Genomic DNA, 20,569 nt, shown 5'->3' on the forward strand with positions numbered 1-20,569 from the left:
TCTGATAGCACTTGTGTTACTCATGTCTTATTCACCCCCTCCCCTTGGCCTCCCGCCTACCCTTCCCCCTGGTAGGACAAGGCTGGTGACAGCCTCCATATATTTAAAGAGTTCAAGAGCCTCCCCTACTCAGTGAGCCGACTAAGACCAAAAGAACAGGTGAGTGGAGTGAAGCTGGCCTTTGGGCTGGGGTGGACTGCCTGGGTGACTGAAAGGGACCCTAAAGGACCCTACAGAGTGACAGGGTGTTTTCGTCCCAGGTACCAGTAACCACTCTGGTTTTGTGTGAGAACTCTCAAGTTATGCTTGATCTGGGTGTAGATCTAGTGGTTGTTAAAGACTCTTAAAGGCCTGATTAATATTTGGGGGTTCAAGGGCTGGGGCTGTAATTCAGCGGCAGAGTGCTTGCCTAGCATGCATGAGTCCTTGGGTTCGATTCCCCAACACTGATAAATAAATACATAAATACATAAATAAATAAATAAATAAATAAATAAAGTGTTAGAGGGGTGGCAGTTCAGGGGAGCCTCACACAGAGAGAGAGAAATGAGTATGGAGTTACTTTTGGTCTAAAACCACTTCTATGGTAGAATGTTTCCTATCATCTTAGTTGGGATGGCAGGAAAGCAGAAGGAAATAATGAAAGAGTTTGCTGAAGCCAAAGTTGAGACCTACATTTTAGTCCAAGAGGCACCACATAACTAGTGGTGAGGGACTGTCAGAAAGCTCTGGCCCTGGGGGACTTGATCTCCTCTTCCTCAAGGATAGATATGAATGTGGTGACATTTTTCCAAACCGTAAAGTGCTGCTTAGTTGGAAAGCAGTTGTAATAGCCACAATATTACAGAGGATAGCTTTCCCTCAAATTATAAGGAACTGTGCTATTCAAAAGGAGTGGATGAATGACTGAAATTTAAAATAGATTTTATATCCCAAAGATGTTCAACAACAAGCTTGCTTTTAATCATTTGAAATTAATCAAAACTAGTCCCCAAAAAGACATTGTTGTGTTGAAAATTCATTAATAGCTCTTGTGTAATGGGAGGATAATTCCCAGCCAGGGGCAAGGCCTGATTCCCAGTGTTTCCTGTAGGTTCCAGGCAAGGATTTCTTTTTCATACTCAGTGAATGACAGGCCTAAGTGTGCTTGGGACTGAGAAGTGGTTTGAAGCAATGGCCTGGTTGGAAGTGCTGCCAAAAGATCAAAGCTGCTGCCTCTAATTTCTGCTCCTCCTCGAGCCAAGCAGTGGCTTCTCCAGGAAGGAGGAGCTGGGTGACCCTCCTGGAAACCTTCTCTAACTGCAGTACGATTCAGTGCAACTTCACATGTATGGATGAGCCCTCTCTCCTTCAGGGCCGGGGCAGTAGAGGCAGCACTATGCAGGGTCGGTGGCATGCATGGAAAGAGAAGTGCAGAAGTGGGGACAGCCTGTGTCCTCGGTTTACTTTTGGGATTAAGTCTCAATGGTGGCCACCTCCAATTTGGCACAATGTGCATAAAATCCCCCAGCGAATGTGGGAGATCTTCCTGATTTGGTTTCGTTCCCTTATGAACCTCAGTCATTTGTGGTCACTGGAAATGAGCCCTGGCTTTTAGGCAAGAGGTGTGGCTGACTCATGGCTTGGTGCGCACCTCTAGGCCTGGGCAGACAGCTGTTCTGCCACTGGGACACGTAGGCCATCCGTCAGGACAGAGGACGCTGGGAAGGGTGAGAGAGAGCTGGGGAAGGAGGTGGGTATGAGCAGCAGCATTTAACAGACAAATAAGCAAACCCTCTTAGAGGAAGTAGAGCAGAGTCTTGGTGGAATACAAATTCAGAAATCCTGGGAACCTTGAGAAGAAAATAAAGAGCATCCATCACGGAGTCAGTTCAAATTCTAGCTCTGAATATCACTTAGCTTCTCAGTTCCCATTTTCTGAATAGTAACATTAAAGTAGTCCACTTGTCTCGAAGGGATTTGTGAGAACTGAATGAGATAAAGTACAAGACAGTACTTGGGAAGCTTCATAAAATTGTACAAATACTCAAGGTCTTTTAGAAAAAGCACGGGGCCTCATCTGATGGGCTGCGGGTAATGATAAAGTCCAGAAGTCAGAGTGGGTAGCAAGGTGAGCAGGAATTAGAAGATGATTAACTTCGTTTACAAGAGGAAGGACACAGGAACATAATACACAGGAAGCAGCTCCAAGTGGGCAGCCTTCCAATTATAAGTGTGCAGCTCAGATGTCGGGGAGTGCTGGATGGAGGGTAACACTTCGGGGCCAAGGAGAAATGCAAAGGCTGCAAATGTGAAAAACTGCAAGTATTCATCCCAGGAAGGAAAGCAGAAAAGGAGAGAGTGATTGTTTCAAGGGCCATGAAGGATGGAAGATTTCCTCCTGAGCCTCGCTGGGACCTCTTTCTGAGCAGGGGTCTGTATTGATTTGGTAGGTACCGCTCTGCCCAAGGCAACCTCAAAACAAGTAACAGCTTATTTCACTGTGAAAAAAAAACCAACAACCCTGAAGGAGTGATTCTTCAGGAAGAAACTAGTGTTCGAGAGAGCGTAGTCACTGCACAGGGTCACAAGGGTAGAGAGCAGCAGAGCCAGGATTTAGACCAAGGTACGGCACGATCGCCAATGAGGAAAGAAGAAAGAGTGCATTTGAGAGAGAAAGCTGGTCGCGATTCAGAGGCAATCTCAGAAAAGGCGTCACAGGACCACATGTCACAGCCTTGGTCCAAGGGCCGTGTCTGCGGTGTCTCCATTTTAAAGGACTGAGCTAACACTCGGGCTTGTTTCCTTACTGGGAATAAGAAACCTGTGCCTCCCAGGCTTGTGGAAAGTGTCAGTGACTGGGACTTTGTGTACACATCTGGGATCAGAGGCTGAGGAGGAAGCCATTGCCCTTGGGTGTCCTAGGAGGCCACAGGGCCACCTCCTAGGGTAGGCACGCTGCTTCCCTCAAAGCCCACGTCAGCAGCAATGTGAGCACAACCAGAGCTGCCCAAGAGAAGCAGGGCTGCCCGTGGGCAGAGGCTCAGGGTCTTACCTCACTGGAAGTCAAGGACACCAGGAGGGCTCGCTGTACTGGAGGAAGCTGACTCTTTCCCAGGCTGCCCACATCTGTGTGGTCCACGTTGAAGTCTGAGAAACAGCTGATTGACAGCCTGAACCAGATGGGCCATAGAAAAGAAGCAGGGCAGGCGTGGTGGCACATGGCTCTAATCCCAGCATACAGAAAGCTGAGACAGGAGGATCGCCGCAGTTTCGAGGCCAGCCAGGACTACTTAGTGAGTTCAGGGCCAGCCTGAACTAAAAAGGGAGACCTTATCCCCCCAAAAAACAAACAAACAAAAACCCCCACTATCAATAGTAATGATAAAAGCAACTAAAATTATTAAGTACCTGCTGTGTATTAAGCATAAATACGTAGCATCTTAGCTATTGTTATCTTATTCCACCTAAGAACAACCTTCCCAGAAAAGCCTTCTCATCCTGACCTTCCAAGCCTGAGGACTGGGCTCAAGGGTTTGAGCCACTTGTCCAAGACCAATAGTTGGTGATCTATACTCTTTCCAAAGCCCATCTCTTTGCAAAGCCCATGCTCTCTCACCACATCGTGGCATCGTGCTTACCTGAACCAGGAGAAGAGGCAGCACTGGAGGGGACACCACGGTGCAGCACCTGTGCAGAGAGAGGCTTCGATCTGTCTCAGGGCTTCAAGGACCCTTGAAGGAGTTTCGCAGTGTCACTGCCACTTGGACACTCATGGCCACCAGAGCTGAAATCAATAGTGACAGAGAACTCTCAAGCTCCCGAAGTGCCCTTTCCATGTTTGAACAGTATCGACTCTTAGAAAGTCCTTTATTTTACTGAATCAAATTCCTGGTCCTCTCCCTGGATGTTGGAGACAACAGATCGGAGCTGTCAGATCTCACTTCCCATGCCAGGAAGTCTGTTTGATGAGGTGTTGGTACCTGTCCCTCCCCGGTGTGTTGTGATAAGGTGCTGAGAAGCGTAGCCATAGAACCGGCTTGGCTGGGTGCAAACCGCAGCTCTGCCACTCGCCAGGTGTGTGAACTTAAACATGCTACCTAAGCTCTCTGTTCAGTTTTCTCATCTGCAAAATGGGGACAACAAAATTTGCTGTCTGGGAGTGTTCTCAATACTAAAGATAATGAATGTAAAGCTTCTGATGAATAGTAAATGGCAATAGCTACTATTAAAATGAGAACATGGCTTTGGAGTCAGAGATCAGAGTTCCAGTCTAACCAGGGGACACATTCTAGCCCTGTGCTCATAGGTGAGTGGTGTAAGTTCACCAAGACTGTCTCCCCATCTGAGAAGGCAGTGTCCCCATGGCATCTGACTGAAGAGCTGAGGGGAGGGGTCTGTGATGTGCCACGCTGCCCGGCCCGGGGCTGTGCTCCTAACATGTCAACTTCAGTGACAATAGGATTGCATTAGCCAGGCCATGAAATCACCGTGCTGTCAGATCTGTGTCCCTGAGTCCAACAGATGTGTGTGTGAGTGCGTGTGTGTGTGCGTGTGTGTGTGTGTGTGTGTGTGTGGTACTGGGGATGAACCTAAGGATGTGCTGCCACTGAGCTACATCCCCAGCCCTCGATATATTTCTTATTTTGAGACAAGTTCTCACTAAGTTGCACAGGCTGGCCTCAAACTCATGGTCCTCCTGCCTCAGCCTCCCCTCACAAGTAGCTAAAATTACAGGTGTGTAGTATTGCTTAGCATGAGTTTCTTTTTTTCTTTTTCCAGTACTGGGAATTGAACCTGGGTCTTGCGCTCGGGAGGCAAGCATTCCACCACTGAGCTATAGCCCCAGCCTTCTCTTTAGTGGACCCCTACCAGGAAGAAACTAAATCACTGACCATTTTCTGTACTGCACTTGCTGTTGCCCTAAGATATCATCTTTCTCCACAGTTAGGGGAGGGAGGAAGGAAAAGAGAGGCTGGACAGAGGGAGGGGAAGGAAAGAAAGTGAGGGAGGTAGAGAAGGAAAGAAGGAAGAAAGGAAGGAAGGACAGAAGAGGAAAGAAGAAAAAGGTATTGAATTATGAAAAATGTATCCAAAATATAGATTAAAAATAATTCTGAAAGATGCAACACAGTTTAGAGTTGTGGCAAGACAAATTAGATCTTACATTTTATAGAGAGTGCTGTGTACAAAGCAATCTTATAGTATCTGAACTGAAATGATTCTCATAGCAATAGTGGGATAGCAAGAACTATTGTCCTCACTTGAAAAAGTGAGGGGATACTGAGGTTCAGAGAGCTTCAGTGGTTTTCAAGATCACCCAGCTTTACAGAGGTACGAAGAGACTGGAAGTCCAGCCTGCATCTACTGCACGCTCCCACTGCAGCACAGGCAGTATAACCTCTTCGGAAGCCTTCCCTGGAGTCCTGCCCGACGCATGCTGGCACAGTGGGCCCTGCATTCCAGCTCCTGATCATAAATCCCCAATGTCTCCCATTTCAGACTTTACCCACTGCTCATCTCTGACAGACAGCACGGCTATCTTAGGGACTGGCCAGGAACATAGCACCAGGCGGCATGGCAGGGACTGTGATGTGGGTGATAAATGGGGCCGGGTGACAGGCAAACCTATATTTGGTGTCTCACCTTCAGTGACCCCTGACAGTTCCAGGCAACGCCAATAAACAAATGGCCCATCCCTTGCTACTGTGCCAGGGTAAATGTACTCCGAGCCGGGCTGGGAGTGTTGAAACACAGGAATTCCAAAGCATCGTGGACGCCGAAAAGGTTACCTCTGGAAGCCAGGACCTAGATGTGCTTTAAATCACAGTGACTTAATTAGCACACTGATGCTGTTTGAATAACCCAAAATAAAGTGGGCAACAATGCCTTGCCTTTGAGCAGCTTCTCAGTATTGCTTTAAATTCCATTGTATTTCCATGACCTTCACAATGGTCCTGTTCAAGAGATGACATCAACATTTTTCACTCAAGTTCAAGGTCATTAGGTCATGGTTAGAATCCATGTCTTTGGATTCTGGATGCTTTGAACACCTGTGAATGCTGGAGGATATCAGAGACTTTTTTTTCTTTGCATTTAGGTTTAATTGCTACAGTCCCATCTTTAGAAATGGAACCGAGTGTCTATTAATACTTATAGATTTCTATTTTGGGTTTCAAATCTTGATGTATGTGTGTCAGATATTTATGCTCACTTAAAGCAGGCTCTGCTAGAGTATATTAGCTTGTGGAGAAGGTATTATCTGTAATCTTATCCTCAATTTGAAAAGTGTGTCTAGGCAATTGTTGAATATATATGCAAGATATGCCTCTTGGGGGGATCTATATACTCTAGAAGGCAAATCTGTCTCCCACCAACCTGCAGGATACGCCAATGAAATCTCCACTGAAGATGAGAAATGAGAAATCTGACCTAGGGTTGTTTTCATTGACAATTTCCATTAATTTCACAAGTGCTACTGTCACATTCCTAGTTGAAATGTATCACATTTCTCCTCTATTTCATATCATGTTGAAACCAAGGATCAAAATGAACCTGAAGAAAATTATGTGATTCTGCTCTTTCTAAAAAAACAAAACAAAACAAAAAGACTATTACCCTGCACAAGAGAAGGATGGGCCTGGGGAAAATCAAATCAGCTAAGAAAATATCCCCAAATGTTCACTTTTTATGCCACACCGGAGATGTAAGTGAGGGATCAGACAGTCTTGAAGTTGTATTCTAAACCTAAAAGTCTATCGTTTAAATGGAGCCAAAACTGTTTATGCTCTTTTAAAGGGAACTATGTTTCCATGCTTTTCGGCTTGTTTTTTTTCTCCCTCTGCGTGAAATATCCTTCTCCCATGCTCTCTATCTGCTGAACTCCTATTCATCCTTCAAAATCCCATGCAGATGTGATCTCTTCTGTGACCCTCCAACAACTCATCGCTGTGCTCTCATTTGAGTTTCCATGGTGCTTCTCACAAGACTCTTCACTGGCACAACATATTTTGCTTCCTACCTATCTTCCTCATTAGAATGTGGCTTCTCACTGCTGGGAACACAAACTACTCACTTTTATAAGCCTGCCTCCCTGACCCATCCCTGAATACGTAGTGCTGTGCTTAACACAGGACATCCAGGACATAAACACACGGCGAATGGCTGAGAGAATGAACGAAGAAATGAAGGAACGCAGGCTCGACTCCAAGCCTTTCAGGGAAAAATCTATTTCTTTTCCATCACACTAAACAATATGAACTACAGGGATAGGAGCACTAAATGTTTCCCTTTTTGAAGTTCTTTTCTGAAATTTTACTAACTAGAAGAGCCTGCTTCCTCCATTGGGCAGAATGTTCCTGTCCAACCTCCTGGCTCTTCGGAGCAAAAAGAGCACTCTGGGAGATGCTGAGACAGGAACATTCCCTCGGGGCCCAGAGTCAGGTTCAGTGGTCTGTGTTTCTTAGCAAAAGTGATCTTTGTTATGAGACTGGGAGATGCTAGCCGGAGCAGTTGACCCAGGAGGACTTGCTGTTAATCGCCAACTATTATAAGAAGGCAACTAGCTTCCCAAAAGGGAAGGAGAAGGTCAGAATCAGCCACTTGGAGTGGCCTGGTAGTGCTTTGTGTCAGTGACAAAGTGACACACCAGGCTTCTTGGAAACCAAAGGATCCTGGTGAAAACTCAGGTACTCAGTGGCTGATGGACTTCAGAAATTTCTTTGAATAGCATCAGCTTATTTCAGTTCTATTCTGGGAAAAAGAAATACTTGAATTCATACTTAAAGGAAACAGTGTTTGTTGTTGCTCTTGGAATTGAACCCAGAGCCTTTGCCCTGAACTACATCTGCAGCCCTTTTTAGTTTTTAAATTTTGAGATGGAGTCTCACTCAGTCACCAAGTTGTACAGGCTGAGCTTGAACCTGCCATCCTCTTGTTTCCGCTTCCCTGCTGAAAACTTACTTTTTAAAGTCCTCTTCTTTGGCTAGTACAGTATCATTTAAACAGAATCATCTGGTGGAAAGACAGCGCATGCTTGGGGCTGTGGCCACAGGCAGCTCCTTGCAGCACAGTGTTGCAAGAGTCCGGGGTATGCATCGGTCCCATCAGCTGGCCCCTGTCCCGTACTGAGGACTGTGTCCAACTCCCTTCCTGTGCATGGCGTCCTTTGGTCCTTCAAACAATATTGTGAGACCACAGGGAAGAACATGGCTCTCATCGTGGAGCGGGGAAGAGGTAACGAGAAGCTATGCACCTCTTTCACTAGCACAGCAAGTGGACAACAGCCCTGATAGCCCGAGGCAGGTTTCCAGATGACTGACCCAGTGCAGGGCCAATACATTTCACTGCCTGAGCAATGACATTCTAAAAGAGAGGATGTGTGGACGTGAGGAATAGATCTGAATAGGAAAATTTTTTTGGTACCAGAAATTGAACTCAGGGCCTTGCTCTTGCCAGGCAGGTGCTGTACTGCTGAGCTATATCCCTGGCCCTAAGAGATTTTTAAAATATCATATGTGATGAGCTAAGAACTTACCACCCAAAGGGTTAGCATCAACACTGCCTGTCCCCAGGTCTACCAGAATCTGCAAGGCCCATGGTGATTTGAGAGGCAATGGGCTAGACAAGTAAATTAGCATCATTTGCTAAGGTGACTCCCACTCCTGATGAGATAATTTTTTAAATCATAGGTGGAAAAATGATTGGAATATTTGTATGTAATTTTAGATACACAGAATTAGCCATCCATTCCTTCTAAGAACGCTGCGAGGTACATAGGGTCAGATGTTATTGGAATTTAACAGGAAAGAAACCGAATCCCAAAGTGGTGAAGCGGCCATTCAAAGCCATCTGAGGATCTGAACTCCATGCACAGAACAGCTATTTGCTGAATGAATGAATGAATGAATGAATAAATAAATGACCCACAGAACAAATAAGGCTGGATTCTAGTCCTCAGATCACCGAATACTAGGGAGAGGTTCGCTTCTGATGTCACCTAAATTGAGGGTATTGGCTTTCTATCCTCTTAGACTTGACCTTGGTCAGAGAGTCTTCAAGATGCCAAACTGGGGTGGAGGAGCAAAATGTGGAGCCTGTGAAAAGACTGTCTACCACGCGGAAGAAATCCAGTGCAATGGCAGGAGTTTCCACAAGACCTGCTTCCACTGCAGTGAGTTGGGTGGACACTGTGGGGTGTCTGCTCAGCGGAGGGCTTTTTTGTGGTACTGGGGCCCTCACAGTGAGCTACATCCTTGGCGATCCTCCTAACTCAGCTTCTCAGAGGGCTGGGATTATAGGTGTGCTCCACCATGCATCGTTAGGAGAGCACCTTGGGTTCTCCTTTAACCACCGATTCTCCATGTCTGGTATCATAGTGTGGTCAGTCTGCCTGAGCCAGGCCTGGGAACTTGTGAGAACTGTCATCTGTGGGCCCCACTAGAGAAGGAACAGCATCCTCTGGGCTCTTTTTCCACCATATACACAGCTCCCGGGCCATCTCCCTGCAGTCAAAGCCAAGGCAAGCTGGCCTGCCCTCTGCTCTCTGTGTGAAAACCTTGACCGAGGGGTGACATTTACAAAGTGTGACTTGGCAGAGAAAGGAGGCCAGTGATTATCTGGAACCAAAGTAGATTTGGCTTTCTGGGTTGCCCTGTGGGCCAGTTTTCACTGAAGCCAGCTGTAACTTGTCTTTCCTAAGAAAGAACCTGTGTCAGATAGTGGGTAACTCCGCCATTTCTGAAAGTTCATGGCCTGGGCACCGGGAACTCCAGAAAGGCAATCTTTATCACCCGTTACTAGACACAGGTTTACAGATGTCAAAACTGGAGGAACTTTGAGCCACTGTGATCATGTGACTTTCGGCAAATCATTTCTCATCTCCAAGCCTGGGTCACATGAATTTGAGGCAGAGCCAGGAGACTGTACCTTCAGACCCGAGTCTAGTTCTCTTGGACAAGATTGTACTGTGCAGTTTCCTAGTAGTTGGTTCTGTTCTGGGAGAAACTAGCTCCATGACTTTGAAATGGCCACTTATTTTCTCTGCTCCCTCCTGTGGCTCTGGCTGAAGGCTTAGCTTTGCTGGATATTTGACTGGCTCCTCCCTGTGTAGCTCCTTACCCCCTACACCATACCCCATGCCTGAGAACTTCGAGCGCTGGGCTCCATCTGTCAGAACAAGGAGATACTCCATCCTTAGGCTGCCAGAAATAGTGACATTTTGTCAGCTGCATGATCCTTATCCCCCTAGCAAACATAATGATCACTGAAGAAAAAGGAAACCCTGCTCTGAGTGATTGGGTTGGTGGACTTAATGATGCTTTGAGTTTTCATGATAGATAATTATTTTTAAGTTATCTTACACAGTCCTTGCATTCATCATTATTATTCAGTACTATCACAATTATCCAGAATTCATTCATTATCGAGACAGTTCATTCCAGAACCCTCTGGCTTTTGTCCAAAGGGGGAAAAATGGCTAGTGGTCTTGAAAAAGAGTCAAAATTAAGAAGATTTGAAAGAACGCTGGAATTGGAGTGTGTTAGTTACTTTTCCCATTGTTGAGACAAAATACCCGACACCCAGAGTTAAAGGGGGTAAAGATTTATTTAGCTCACAGTTTGCAGAAGTTTCAGTTCATAATCTGCCAACTCCAAGGCAGGGACGGCAAACAGGCATCACAGAGGAGAAACAATATGGCGGCGCACAAAATAGCAAAAGCAACAAGGGACCTTAACAGCTTCTCCCTGCCCCTTTTCTCTCACTCAGACTACCTAGGGCGGGCAGCACTCACGCCCTTCACCCTAGTGCCCTCAGGCCTAGCCCTACCATGAATCAATCATACCCTCCAGATCCAACCACCTCAGAAAAAGCCCCACCTACAACTGCATGAGGCTTTCAGGGGGACACCTAGACATGAGCCATGACATGGAGTAAAAAGAACTAAGGTTCGAGTCTGGGCTCTGCGGTGTCTTAACTGGGGAAAACATTTCACCATTGTGAGCCTCATTTATAAAATGGAGATGGTCAAGCTGACCATATAGTCTGGCTCAAGGAGGAGGCTTGACCTGAGACCCTTGGTCTGGAAATCCAGCCTTCTAGGCATCCATCTCCTTTGATTAAAGTTGATGTCTGTGTGGCAACAGCAAGCTTCCCATGGTAGGTGGCTCCTTTGCCAGGTAGCAAGGAGATACCCTGTTCAATGGAGCCATGGTAGAAGGGACGTGAACACTTGGTGGTCCATCCCTTCAAGAACTTGTAGGTGGATAAGCAACTGAGTAAGTTTCAGGAGTGGTGGACAGAGGGCCCAGGAGAGGAGCACATTCTTCTGTATCTTCACAGGATGACCTTTAGTTGCCAGAAATAGTGTTCAGAGAAGCCAGGTTTACCTTAGCTCATCCTCTGGAAATATTCTCCTGATTTCTAGATAAATAGCCATAATTTATCACCATATTCATCCTCTGTAACAGTGCTGTCCAAAAGAAACAGAATGCAAGCTATATACATAAATTTAAATGTCTAATAAGCATGGTTTTAAAAGTGTGCAGGAAAAACCCAGAAAGAATTAATTTTGAAATATTTCATTTAATCCAATATTCTAAAACACTGTAATTTCAATGTATAATCATAGATTAAATATAGATGGGAAATTTTACCTTCCTTTGAGTTTGTACCAAGTATTTGAAATCAGAAATGCATTTTGTGCTTCCAGTGCATCATGTGGCTAATGGCTGTGGTACTGGGCAGCACAGCTGTCCTTTGCCTGTGTATCAAAGGGGGTCAGAAGTCAGGGAGTGGCTACAGAACCGGCCAGGGGAGGTAGAGTACAGGCTTCCTAAGAGTGCTGGGATAAGCAGCAGAGTAGGTGTATATGTTACTTTTCTCATTGCTGAGACAAAATATCTGACACACCAAGTTAGAAGAGGAAAGGTTTATTTGGCTCTCAGTATATAGAGGTTTTCAGTCCATAGTCTGTTGGCTCCAAGGCAGAGTGGCACATGGCAGAGGGGCATCTCAGAGGAGAGGCAGTCCATGGCAGGCAGGTGGGTGAAAGCACATTAGCCCTCTCTTTGTCCCTTATATTCTATGCAGGATACCCACCCTAGGGGAGGTATAGCCCTTGACAATCACACATCTTTGATCCCAGCACCGCACACTCCAGATGCAGCCGCCTCTGAAAAGCCCCACCTGTGACCACATGACGCTCTGGGGGGGACAACTAGGTATAAACCATAACAGCAAGAGGCAAAGGATCTGAGGTCAACTATGGTTCCGCAATTTACTGTTATATAATCATGGACAAGCCACTGACTTCCAGACATATGCACTCATTCATCAATTCATTTATTCAATAAATGTTTACAAAGGACTAACTCTGGCTCTGGGGCCTCTGCCATGTTCTGGGGATATTAAGGTAAAACACCCTTGTCCTCCTGGATTCCAACATCTACACCAGCAAATACGTGAGCAGTGGTTTTGCAGGGTGCTGAAAGCAACAACACAGACAGGTCCCCACCTCCTAGGCCCCTATATAAGCCATCCCCCCCTCATTCTTCATGAAAAAATTGCCTTGTGTTAAAGCCGTATGTATTTAAACTGTGACCCATACAGTGCCGACCAAATAGTTGCATGAACTCTCTTCCATGTGCCAGTCTCCCTGGCTCCACAACCAACAAACCCCAGCCAATTGTACCTCATATTTAGTTTCTTCTACTCCTTTATTCAATGACTATTTTTTTAACAACAAAATACCACTTGAGGAAGGCCTGGTGGCCTGAACCTACCTCATACCACCTTGGATTGCTTATAGAGATCATTTGATGGAACTAGTTTAAAAAAAAAAAAGAGGAAAATAGATTTAATGTAAGTTTTACTATTCCTGGGCTATAATGTCAGTGTTACAAGCACAATCCCTATAAACAGTCTTTGAGGATTATTGCTGCAAAGCACTACAGCCAAGTTGTTAAGTTGTGGAAATCCTTTATATATTTTAAAGCTGCCTTATGTTATGCTAATAGTGTGACAATTGCTTGTTGAGATACAATTTTTCGGGTGTCAGCCTCCTAATCAAGAGGGAAACAGGGCTGCTCTCAAAGGACTCAGACAGAAGGGCAGGCAAGCAGCTCCGCAGAGCTGGGCCAGCTACCCCCAAAGTGACTGGAAGTGAGGAAGAGAAAGAGAGATCAGGATACAATAGTTTTCTGAATTTTTATGAGATAAGAAAAAGTAACACTTCTAGATCAATATATTAGTGATGTATATGGTTAAATATTAGAACATATTTGACTTTTTCACTCACATCTTTAAAAGATTTTTTCTTCAAGTTTGCAAGAAAACAAGCATCTTCCTACAAACCTTCTCTTTGGAAAAATGGGGTATGGGCTGTTTTATCTCCCAGGACGCTTCACACGAGGTGGCGCAGAGCAACCACAAGGCTTGAGCTAGTGGAAAGCTGAGGGGTGTATGAGACAGGTCTGTCCCTTCTGCCCCTCCCTTGCTTCCAGAACTGGGCCACCCAGATTGGTCTCAATATTGACTGTCTCCTTCCAGTGCCCTACAAGGGCCCGGATAAGTACAGAAAGTGCTCAGTCCTAATTTTGGTATGATTAGGGAAAAAGTAAGCTCCTCTCCTGTCTCAATCCCCCTACCCCACTACATGCACACGTACACACACTCCCTGATGATGTCTGGTGTGATCTGTTGTCCAGGGACATTGCTCTTAGCTGGTCTGAGACCATATGCCTGGTTCCTGGGTTGGCCTCTGCACTCTTCCTGCGGGTACATTGAAAACATCATTTCCATTCTCTCTGTGCCAATTTCGTCACCTGTGAAAACGGGACCCTCTTCAGGTCTACAACTCAGACGGATGTTCCAGTTGGGAATCAAAGTTGAGTTCTGGGCCTGGGCCCCGAGCAATGGCACTGGGGATGCAGGACAGGGGAGAAGGATTTCAGCCCAGCCCTGACTCTTCTGTTTTCTGCAGTGGCCTGCAGGAAGGCTCTGGACAGCACTACAGTCGCAGCTCACGAGTCAGAGATCTACTGTAAGGTCTGCTACGGGCGCAGGTACGGCCCCAAGGGGATCGGGTACGGACAAGGCGCCGGCTGTCTCAGCACGGACACAGGCGAGCACCTCGGGCTGCAGTTCCAACAGTGAGTTACTGCCGTGCTCCCCCTCCCTGTTACAGTCTCCAGTTACCCGGACAGTTCATTCCGTTCCCATAGCAACATTTTCTGGAAGTGGGAAAATGGACTCCATTGTCGACTTGCTGACAATAGGAATACTCACTCTGACCAAGTTCTAACGATGTGTCATCGCTCCAAAGGCGGCCTCTGAATTATCTGCCTTTCTAAAGTGCAATTACTTTTACACCACGGCTCTGGCTTTGCATGTCAAGAGAAACCCGGGAATGTACAGATGTTCTATTGTTTGACCTTTGCAAAACTGCATGGAGTCTTTCTTCCTCCCCTTTGAAGGTTTCTGCGTAAATCACATAAATGTGGCTGGGACAGGATGGCCATTCTGTGTGTGCTTGTCGCTAAAAGATTTCTTCCCTTTTGCTGGAAGATGACTAATGTTCACATTGCAGGGGGAGGGTCACAGGAATGGGCTGAGTCTCAGGAGTAAACAACCAATTATGATTGTTCCGTGAGTCTGCCTGGCTACCTGTTGCTGGCACACTGCTGGATTTCTCCCAACATGGTCCTAAAAAATGGGACATCACAACGGCCACCTCCACCTACCAGTCTGCTTGCTCAGCCCACTTTCTAGGTGATTACATTATCTCCTGGCCCAGAACTGAGGATTGTGTAGTGGCCACTGGCCTGCAGCTGCAGCCTGGTCAGCTGGTATCTGGGCTCAGCCTTGCTGTGGGGCTGGCCAGAAAGGCCTTGCCCAACTGGGAGAGTCCCATGAGGCTCCCCCGCTGAGCAGTTAGAACATCTAAGGAGCCATCTGGTCCCTTCAGATGGGAGTAACCTACCAGAGCCTGGAAAAGTGGAGGGATGTGTGATTATCGTCCTAAGGAGAGAACTTCCCTTTATTAATTTCTCTCATTACTCCATCCCAGCTGGAGACTCCCCTCCGCCGCCCCGCCCCCTGGTACTGGGGATTGAATGCAGGGCCTTCACACTAAGACACATCCCCAGCTCACCTTTTAAAAAAAATATTTTTGAGACAGGGTCTTGCTGAGTTGCCAGGCTGAGCTTTAACTTGAGCCCCTCTTGCCTCAGCCTCTCAGAGTGCTGGGATTATAAAAATGCACCACCAGGCCTGGATTGAAACTTCTCATAAAGACAAAATACACCACTTGCATTCCCTACCTTGAATTGAACAAAGCTCACTTTCTTTTGATGATGCCCAGAGTGACAAGAATCCAAGACCTGGGGTTTCATCTCAGTTCCATCAGGTATGAGCTGGCTGGTCTTGGGTGGTTCATCCTCCATCCTGCTCTCCTACAACTATCCCGGTGTACTTTACAGGGCTGTAGTAAGGTCCAAGCAATAGAACATACATGGGAGCAGCAAAAGATATAAGGACATGGGGGGCTATTGTGCCTCTCTTTGGGACATTGCAGTCATGAGGACAAGGGACTTTTGGATGCAGGACAGCTTGGATTGTGATAAGGAAAGCATCAGCACAACAATCAACATCCCCTCTTGCCCTAGGACTTTCACAACTCAGTTTAGACAACATATTGCTGAGCTTTGAGAGTTCAGAAAAACCCAAACAAGCAAGCATAGCAGTAACACCACCAGAACAACGATAAGACTACAGGCAAATACACATGGAACACTTGCTATACAACGCAGAAGGTGTTTAATCCCATTGTTTCAGGTATTAGCCACCACGTGCCAGGCAGGCACTGTGCTCAGTGCTTTTGCACGCATCCCCTCAATTAGCCCTCTCAACAGCTCTGTAAGAAAGGCACTGTGATTATCTCCACTTTCCAGATGAGGAGACAGAGGTACCCGGAAGCCAGGTAGCTCACTTGAGGTCACGCAGCTCATACTGCGTGCCAAGAGAGGTCTCCATTTCATTTGTCTACTTCCATCAGGTCCCCGAAGCAGGCACGATCAGCCACCACCAGCAACCCCTCCAAGTTCACTTCGAAGTTTGGTGAGTCAGAGAAGTGCCCTCGATGTGGAAAGTCAGTCTATGCTGCTGAGAAGATCATGGGAGGTGGCAAGGTGAGGCTTTCTGTTGGCGCCAAATGGGATCTGCTCATCTACACTAGATGAGCTGGAAGGGAGGAGAGAACTGGGACTATTGGCAGGTGGGGGCAGACCCTTCACTTGCCTTGGCTCCTAGAATCTCTTTAGGAGGTATGATAAAAAAAGGTTAATGTTTAGGGCCGGGATTTTAGCTCAGCGGCACTGTGCCTGCCTTGCAAGCACAAGGTCCTGAGTTCGATCCCTGGTTCCAAAAAAAAAAAAAAAAACAATTAAGGTTTACATTAAAAAATGTATCATAGTAAAAGACATATTGCCATTAATCCTCCTCAAAATACCTCCCCCTGGCTTTGAACACTCTTCTCCCATTGTTCTTGCCACTTCCTGAAGCAGTTCTGGAAGTCCTCGTCCCTGAGTCTTTAGTTGTGCTATATGGCTGACCCAGTGTCCTAAATCAATTCAAAATGTTTACCTTTCATGGTCACTTTGACTTTGGGCGAGAGCCAGAAGTTGCACAGCGCCAGATCCGGTAAATAAGGTGGACGAGAACCCGCTGTAATGCTTTTACAAGCTGGCCTTTCTGTTGGGTGGTATACAGCAACAGCGTCCACGAAATTGTTTTTATCACATCTTGTAAAGACAGTCATGGAAGAGGACTTCCAGAACTGCTTCCGAAAGTGGCAAGAACACTGGGATAAGTGTGTTTGAGGAGAGATAGATTAATGGCAATGTATCTTTTACTGTGATAAATTTTTATTAAAACATTCACCGTGTATTTTGATCACCCCTTGTAGCTAACCATACATCTTCACTCACCTTTCTGGGCTGTGACTGTCACCTGGCATTCCCCTTGGAAAACAAGAACGGATGTGGTTTGCTGCAACAAGCATTAAACTACTAGGACAGTGGTGGTGAACCTATGGCACACGTGGGCTATTGGTATTGAAAGCCCTAAAAGGTTCACTATCACAGTACTAGGACCAAGGCATCGAGCTAAAAGCTCTAGTGATACAAAGGCACACAAGCCCCCAACTATCAGTGTACACAATCCTTCCAGAAAGGTGTCAGCCACGGGAACCGGTCACTGCTATGTAACTCCATGTGCTCCTGTCATCACACAGCGACTGCCTCACTGCAGCAAGAGACAGCCTCACTTAGAAATGTCCTGGCTTACAGAAAAGTCATCAAGTGTCTGTGACAGTCATGCACACTGTTTTAAAAGCTCTGGCTTCAGGCCCAAAGTCAGGGTACTCATCAAAGGAGCTGGAGCTGAGAAAAGAGAAGAATCCTACTAACGCTAGCTGGAGGGAAGAAGGGGCATGGAGAGGACAGGCTTCTGCACAGAGGCTGTCTCTATACGAAGGTCAGCCCTTCGCACACCTATGAGAACCTCCAACCCAACCGGAGCCTTGCAGACATATAATGTGCAGGCGGGAGGTGATGTTCCGAATAATCCCAGCGCCTCTGTGCCGTGGGAATTGCACAGAGTGAAAACAAGGTTGATTACACACAAGGGTGCCTGCTTCTTCACTTTTCTTTATCTTCATATTCAACACAAACATGACCTTTGGCCTCAGGCCCAGTCCTTTCCTGACCAGTGTGTCCCTTGGGAGCCCTTCCCTCTGCTCTAGCCTCTTCCCTCTTCTGAAGGAACCCATATGTAGGTCACCAGAACAAATCCATTTGCAGGGCTCTGAGCACTGCCGGCCACAGCCATTGCATCTCATCTTCTCCAAACCCCTAGAAAGATTATGCCAGAGTCCCATTAAGTAGGCAAAAGCACTTGTTAGTAAGCTGCTGGCTAGGAAACTCGAAAGGAAACCAGAATGTGCTGCCATCTCCTTGATATGCAACTCTCCTGTGCTCCTCAGCCTTGGCACAAGACCTGCTTCCGCTGCGCCATGTGTGGGAAGAGCCTAGAGTCCACGAACGTCACTGACAAAGACGGGGAACTTTATTGCAAAGGTGAGTGGTTCTGGAGACCTTCCGGAGACTTGATTTCCCAAGGAGGGTCCTTGGGGGAAAGTGTGTTCCTGCCTAGAGGCCTACCTGTGTCAACTATGGAGAGGATCACCTGACCCAGCTCTGGTCCTCACCACTGGGCCACCAGGGGGACCAGGGGCTTGCAGATGCTCAGTGGGGCAGGGCAGAGTGCCAGGTGGAAGAGGGGAAGAAAGAGTGTCCGGTCTCTGGCCCGGCTGAATCCATCTGGGTGGCAGACTGGGGTGGCTGAAGAAAGAAGTCTATGTGGCCACACTTGAGTTTATCAGTAATATCTGTCTCTCTCCTCTCTTCCTGTACGCCACCCTCCCTCCTTTCTTCCATCTTCCTTCCGGTCTCTGCCCTTCCTCCTCCCTTCTGACATTTCTGTTTCTGATGTTGCATGCTATGTAGTGATCACAGAGGCAAAACTGGCTTTCCTCTTGGTTCCTGGAGCTCTCAGCTAGCTATCTAAATAATCCCCCGGTCTTGTGGAGAGACAGTGAGGGTCAGCTCCCTCCTCATACTGCAGAAAGGGACACACTCAGGCCAAGGCAATCTGTCTCCAACCAGAGCCTCCTTGGGCCTATTCTGTGGCTCTGTTGAACATCGATCCTCACTTAATGATAGCTCAGGAATCTCTAACTCTGTTTGGTGGAGTCAGGGCAGCAAAGGAAAGAGGGTTAAGAGAGCATTGTTAATGCTATAAGGACTATAGGTTGGCAAAGCTTCTCCCATGATGAGACAGGATGGGACTTAACTCACCATCTGTCAGGTGGTTGCCTCCTCCTGATGGTAGAAGACAGAGGGTCCTCAGCATTCACAGGTCATACAAGCCTAGAATCTTGTTGTAGTTAGTGGGATCAGCATATAAACAAATTACATTTCAAAGTGAAGAAAGCTGCAGTAAAGAACATTCACCGTGCAGCTGCCTACAAAGAGGAAAGCAATCAGCTCAGCTGAGGGAGGCTTCTCAGAAGACCTGCTTCCTCTGGGGCTTGAAGGCTCAGTGTGGGTTTGGGAAGAGGCATTCCAGGAGCAGGCAGTAGTGACATTTAAGCATGGACAGCACGGCACATTCTTGTGCGCCTGGAATGTGGGGCAGGCGGCAGCAGGCTGGGTAGGCAACCCAGAACCAGGCTGTGCCCAGTCAAATGAGAAGACTTTTATCAGCAGATCTGTGAGAAATATAATTTATTTAAACGTTAACTTACGCATACCTTTATGAAGAAGTTGCCTTTAATAGGTAAATGGACTGTGACTATGCACAAGGACCTGAACAAGGGTGCTAATCAACATTCTCTCTCTTTATCCCCCTCTCATTCAGTTTGTTATGCCAAAAATTTTGGCCCTACAGGCATTGGGTTTGGGGGCCTTACACACCAAGTGGAAAAGAAAGAGTGACAGGAGAGTCCTTCTCACCTTCACAGCGGAAGGCGTTGCCAAGCGCTCCCTCGCAGAGGAAGTTTTCCCTAAGCAGCCTCGTTTGTAGTGGGACAACGTTCTCTTCAGAATTGGGTGTACGCTTTTCCAAAGTGAGGGAAAAAAAAAATCTTTGGAAGAAAATTAATCTGTAGAAAATGCTTTATTATTTACAATTCTTGGGGTGGGAGAGGCAATAAATAAATGTTTTAGTGGTACCTTGTATGTCTTTGGATTTTTCCTTTTAAGAGTAAATTTTTCAAAAAATAGAGCTCGTTCAAAAAATTTGCTGCAGAGAATGAATTCAGATGTCAGCTGGGAAAAGAGAAGGGAGAAATCACGGGCTAAGGAGATGGTCTCCCAGAATCGTCAGCTGAGTCTTTGCAGTTACCGCTAGCAGAGAAGGAAACAGTGGACTGGGAGGGAATACAGAACAAGATAGCAAATTCTAAAAGGAAAATCAAAAACAATAAAACTGCCAAAGTCTATCCTTTTGTTCTATCACTGGCTTTGCAATCTTATACATTTTGTGAAAACTGAGAAATGACAACAAAGCGTGGCACTTGCTTCTCTATTATAGACGACACGAGGATGATTTTCTTTTATTCTAGGATGATTCCCTGAGGTTTAGCAATTTTTTACAAACTTCTCCATCAAATTGCTAGCCTCAGAAATGAAAGGCAGCCAAGTAGAGATGCCTTCCTCCACCTCTCCAGCAGCAAGGGCGCGCAGATCCTCTTAACAGCAGCACTAATTCTTCCATCTCGGTGCAATTTTAAATTATTTGGAGTAAATGAAAGCAAAAAAAAAAATCTACTGATAAAAATGATGAAATCTTAGGCTCAACCATGGGGTTTTCTATGTACCAAGGAAGGCTGTGTTTAGAAGGAGGGATTATTCAGTGCTGCTCATGTGCTGTCTTGGACAAAGCCCTGTGTGGAACTTCAGCTGCACATCACTTACTAGTCTCAGGAGACCAAAGCTAAAAACTTCAATCATCCTTAGCTCTGCCCTCTCCC

General features: G+C 46.5%; 1 protein-coding gene across 1 annotated transcript; it reads left to right on the forward strand.

Moving 5' to 3' along the window:
* Nucleotides 1-3: 3 nt before the first annotated feature.
* Nucleotides 4-19,768, forward strand: Csrp3 (cysteine and glycine rich protein 3). The gene is made up of 6 exons (XM_004851548.3): nt 4-159; nt 9,012-9,151; nt 13,961-14,129; nt 16,034-16,166; nt 18,020-18,113; nt 19,456-19,768. The coding sequence occupies exons 2-6, from the start codon at nt 9,040-9,042 to the stop codon at nt 19,530-19,532; spliced, it is 585 nt and encodes a 194-aa protein (XP_004851605.1). The 5' UTR covers nt 4-159; nt 9,012-9,039; the 3' UTR covers nt 19,533-19,768.
* Nucleotides 19,769-20,569: the final 801 nt, after the last annotated feature.

Source organism: Heterocephalus glaber, unplaced genomic scaffold (genome assembly GCF_053883595.1).
Source record: "Heterocephalus glaber isolate CG9 unplaced genomic scaffold, H.glaber_assembly_v1.0 deba00001428, whole genome shotgun sequence".
In the NCBI taxonomy this organism is placed as follows: Eukaryota; Metazoa; Chordata; class Mammalia; order Rodentia; family Bathyergidae; genus Heterocephalus; species Heterocephalus glaber.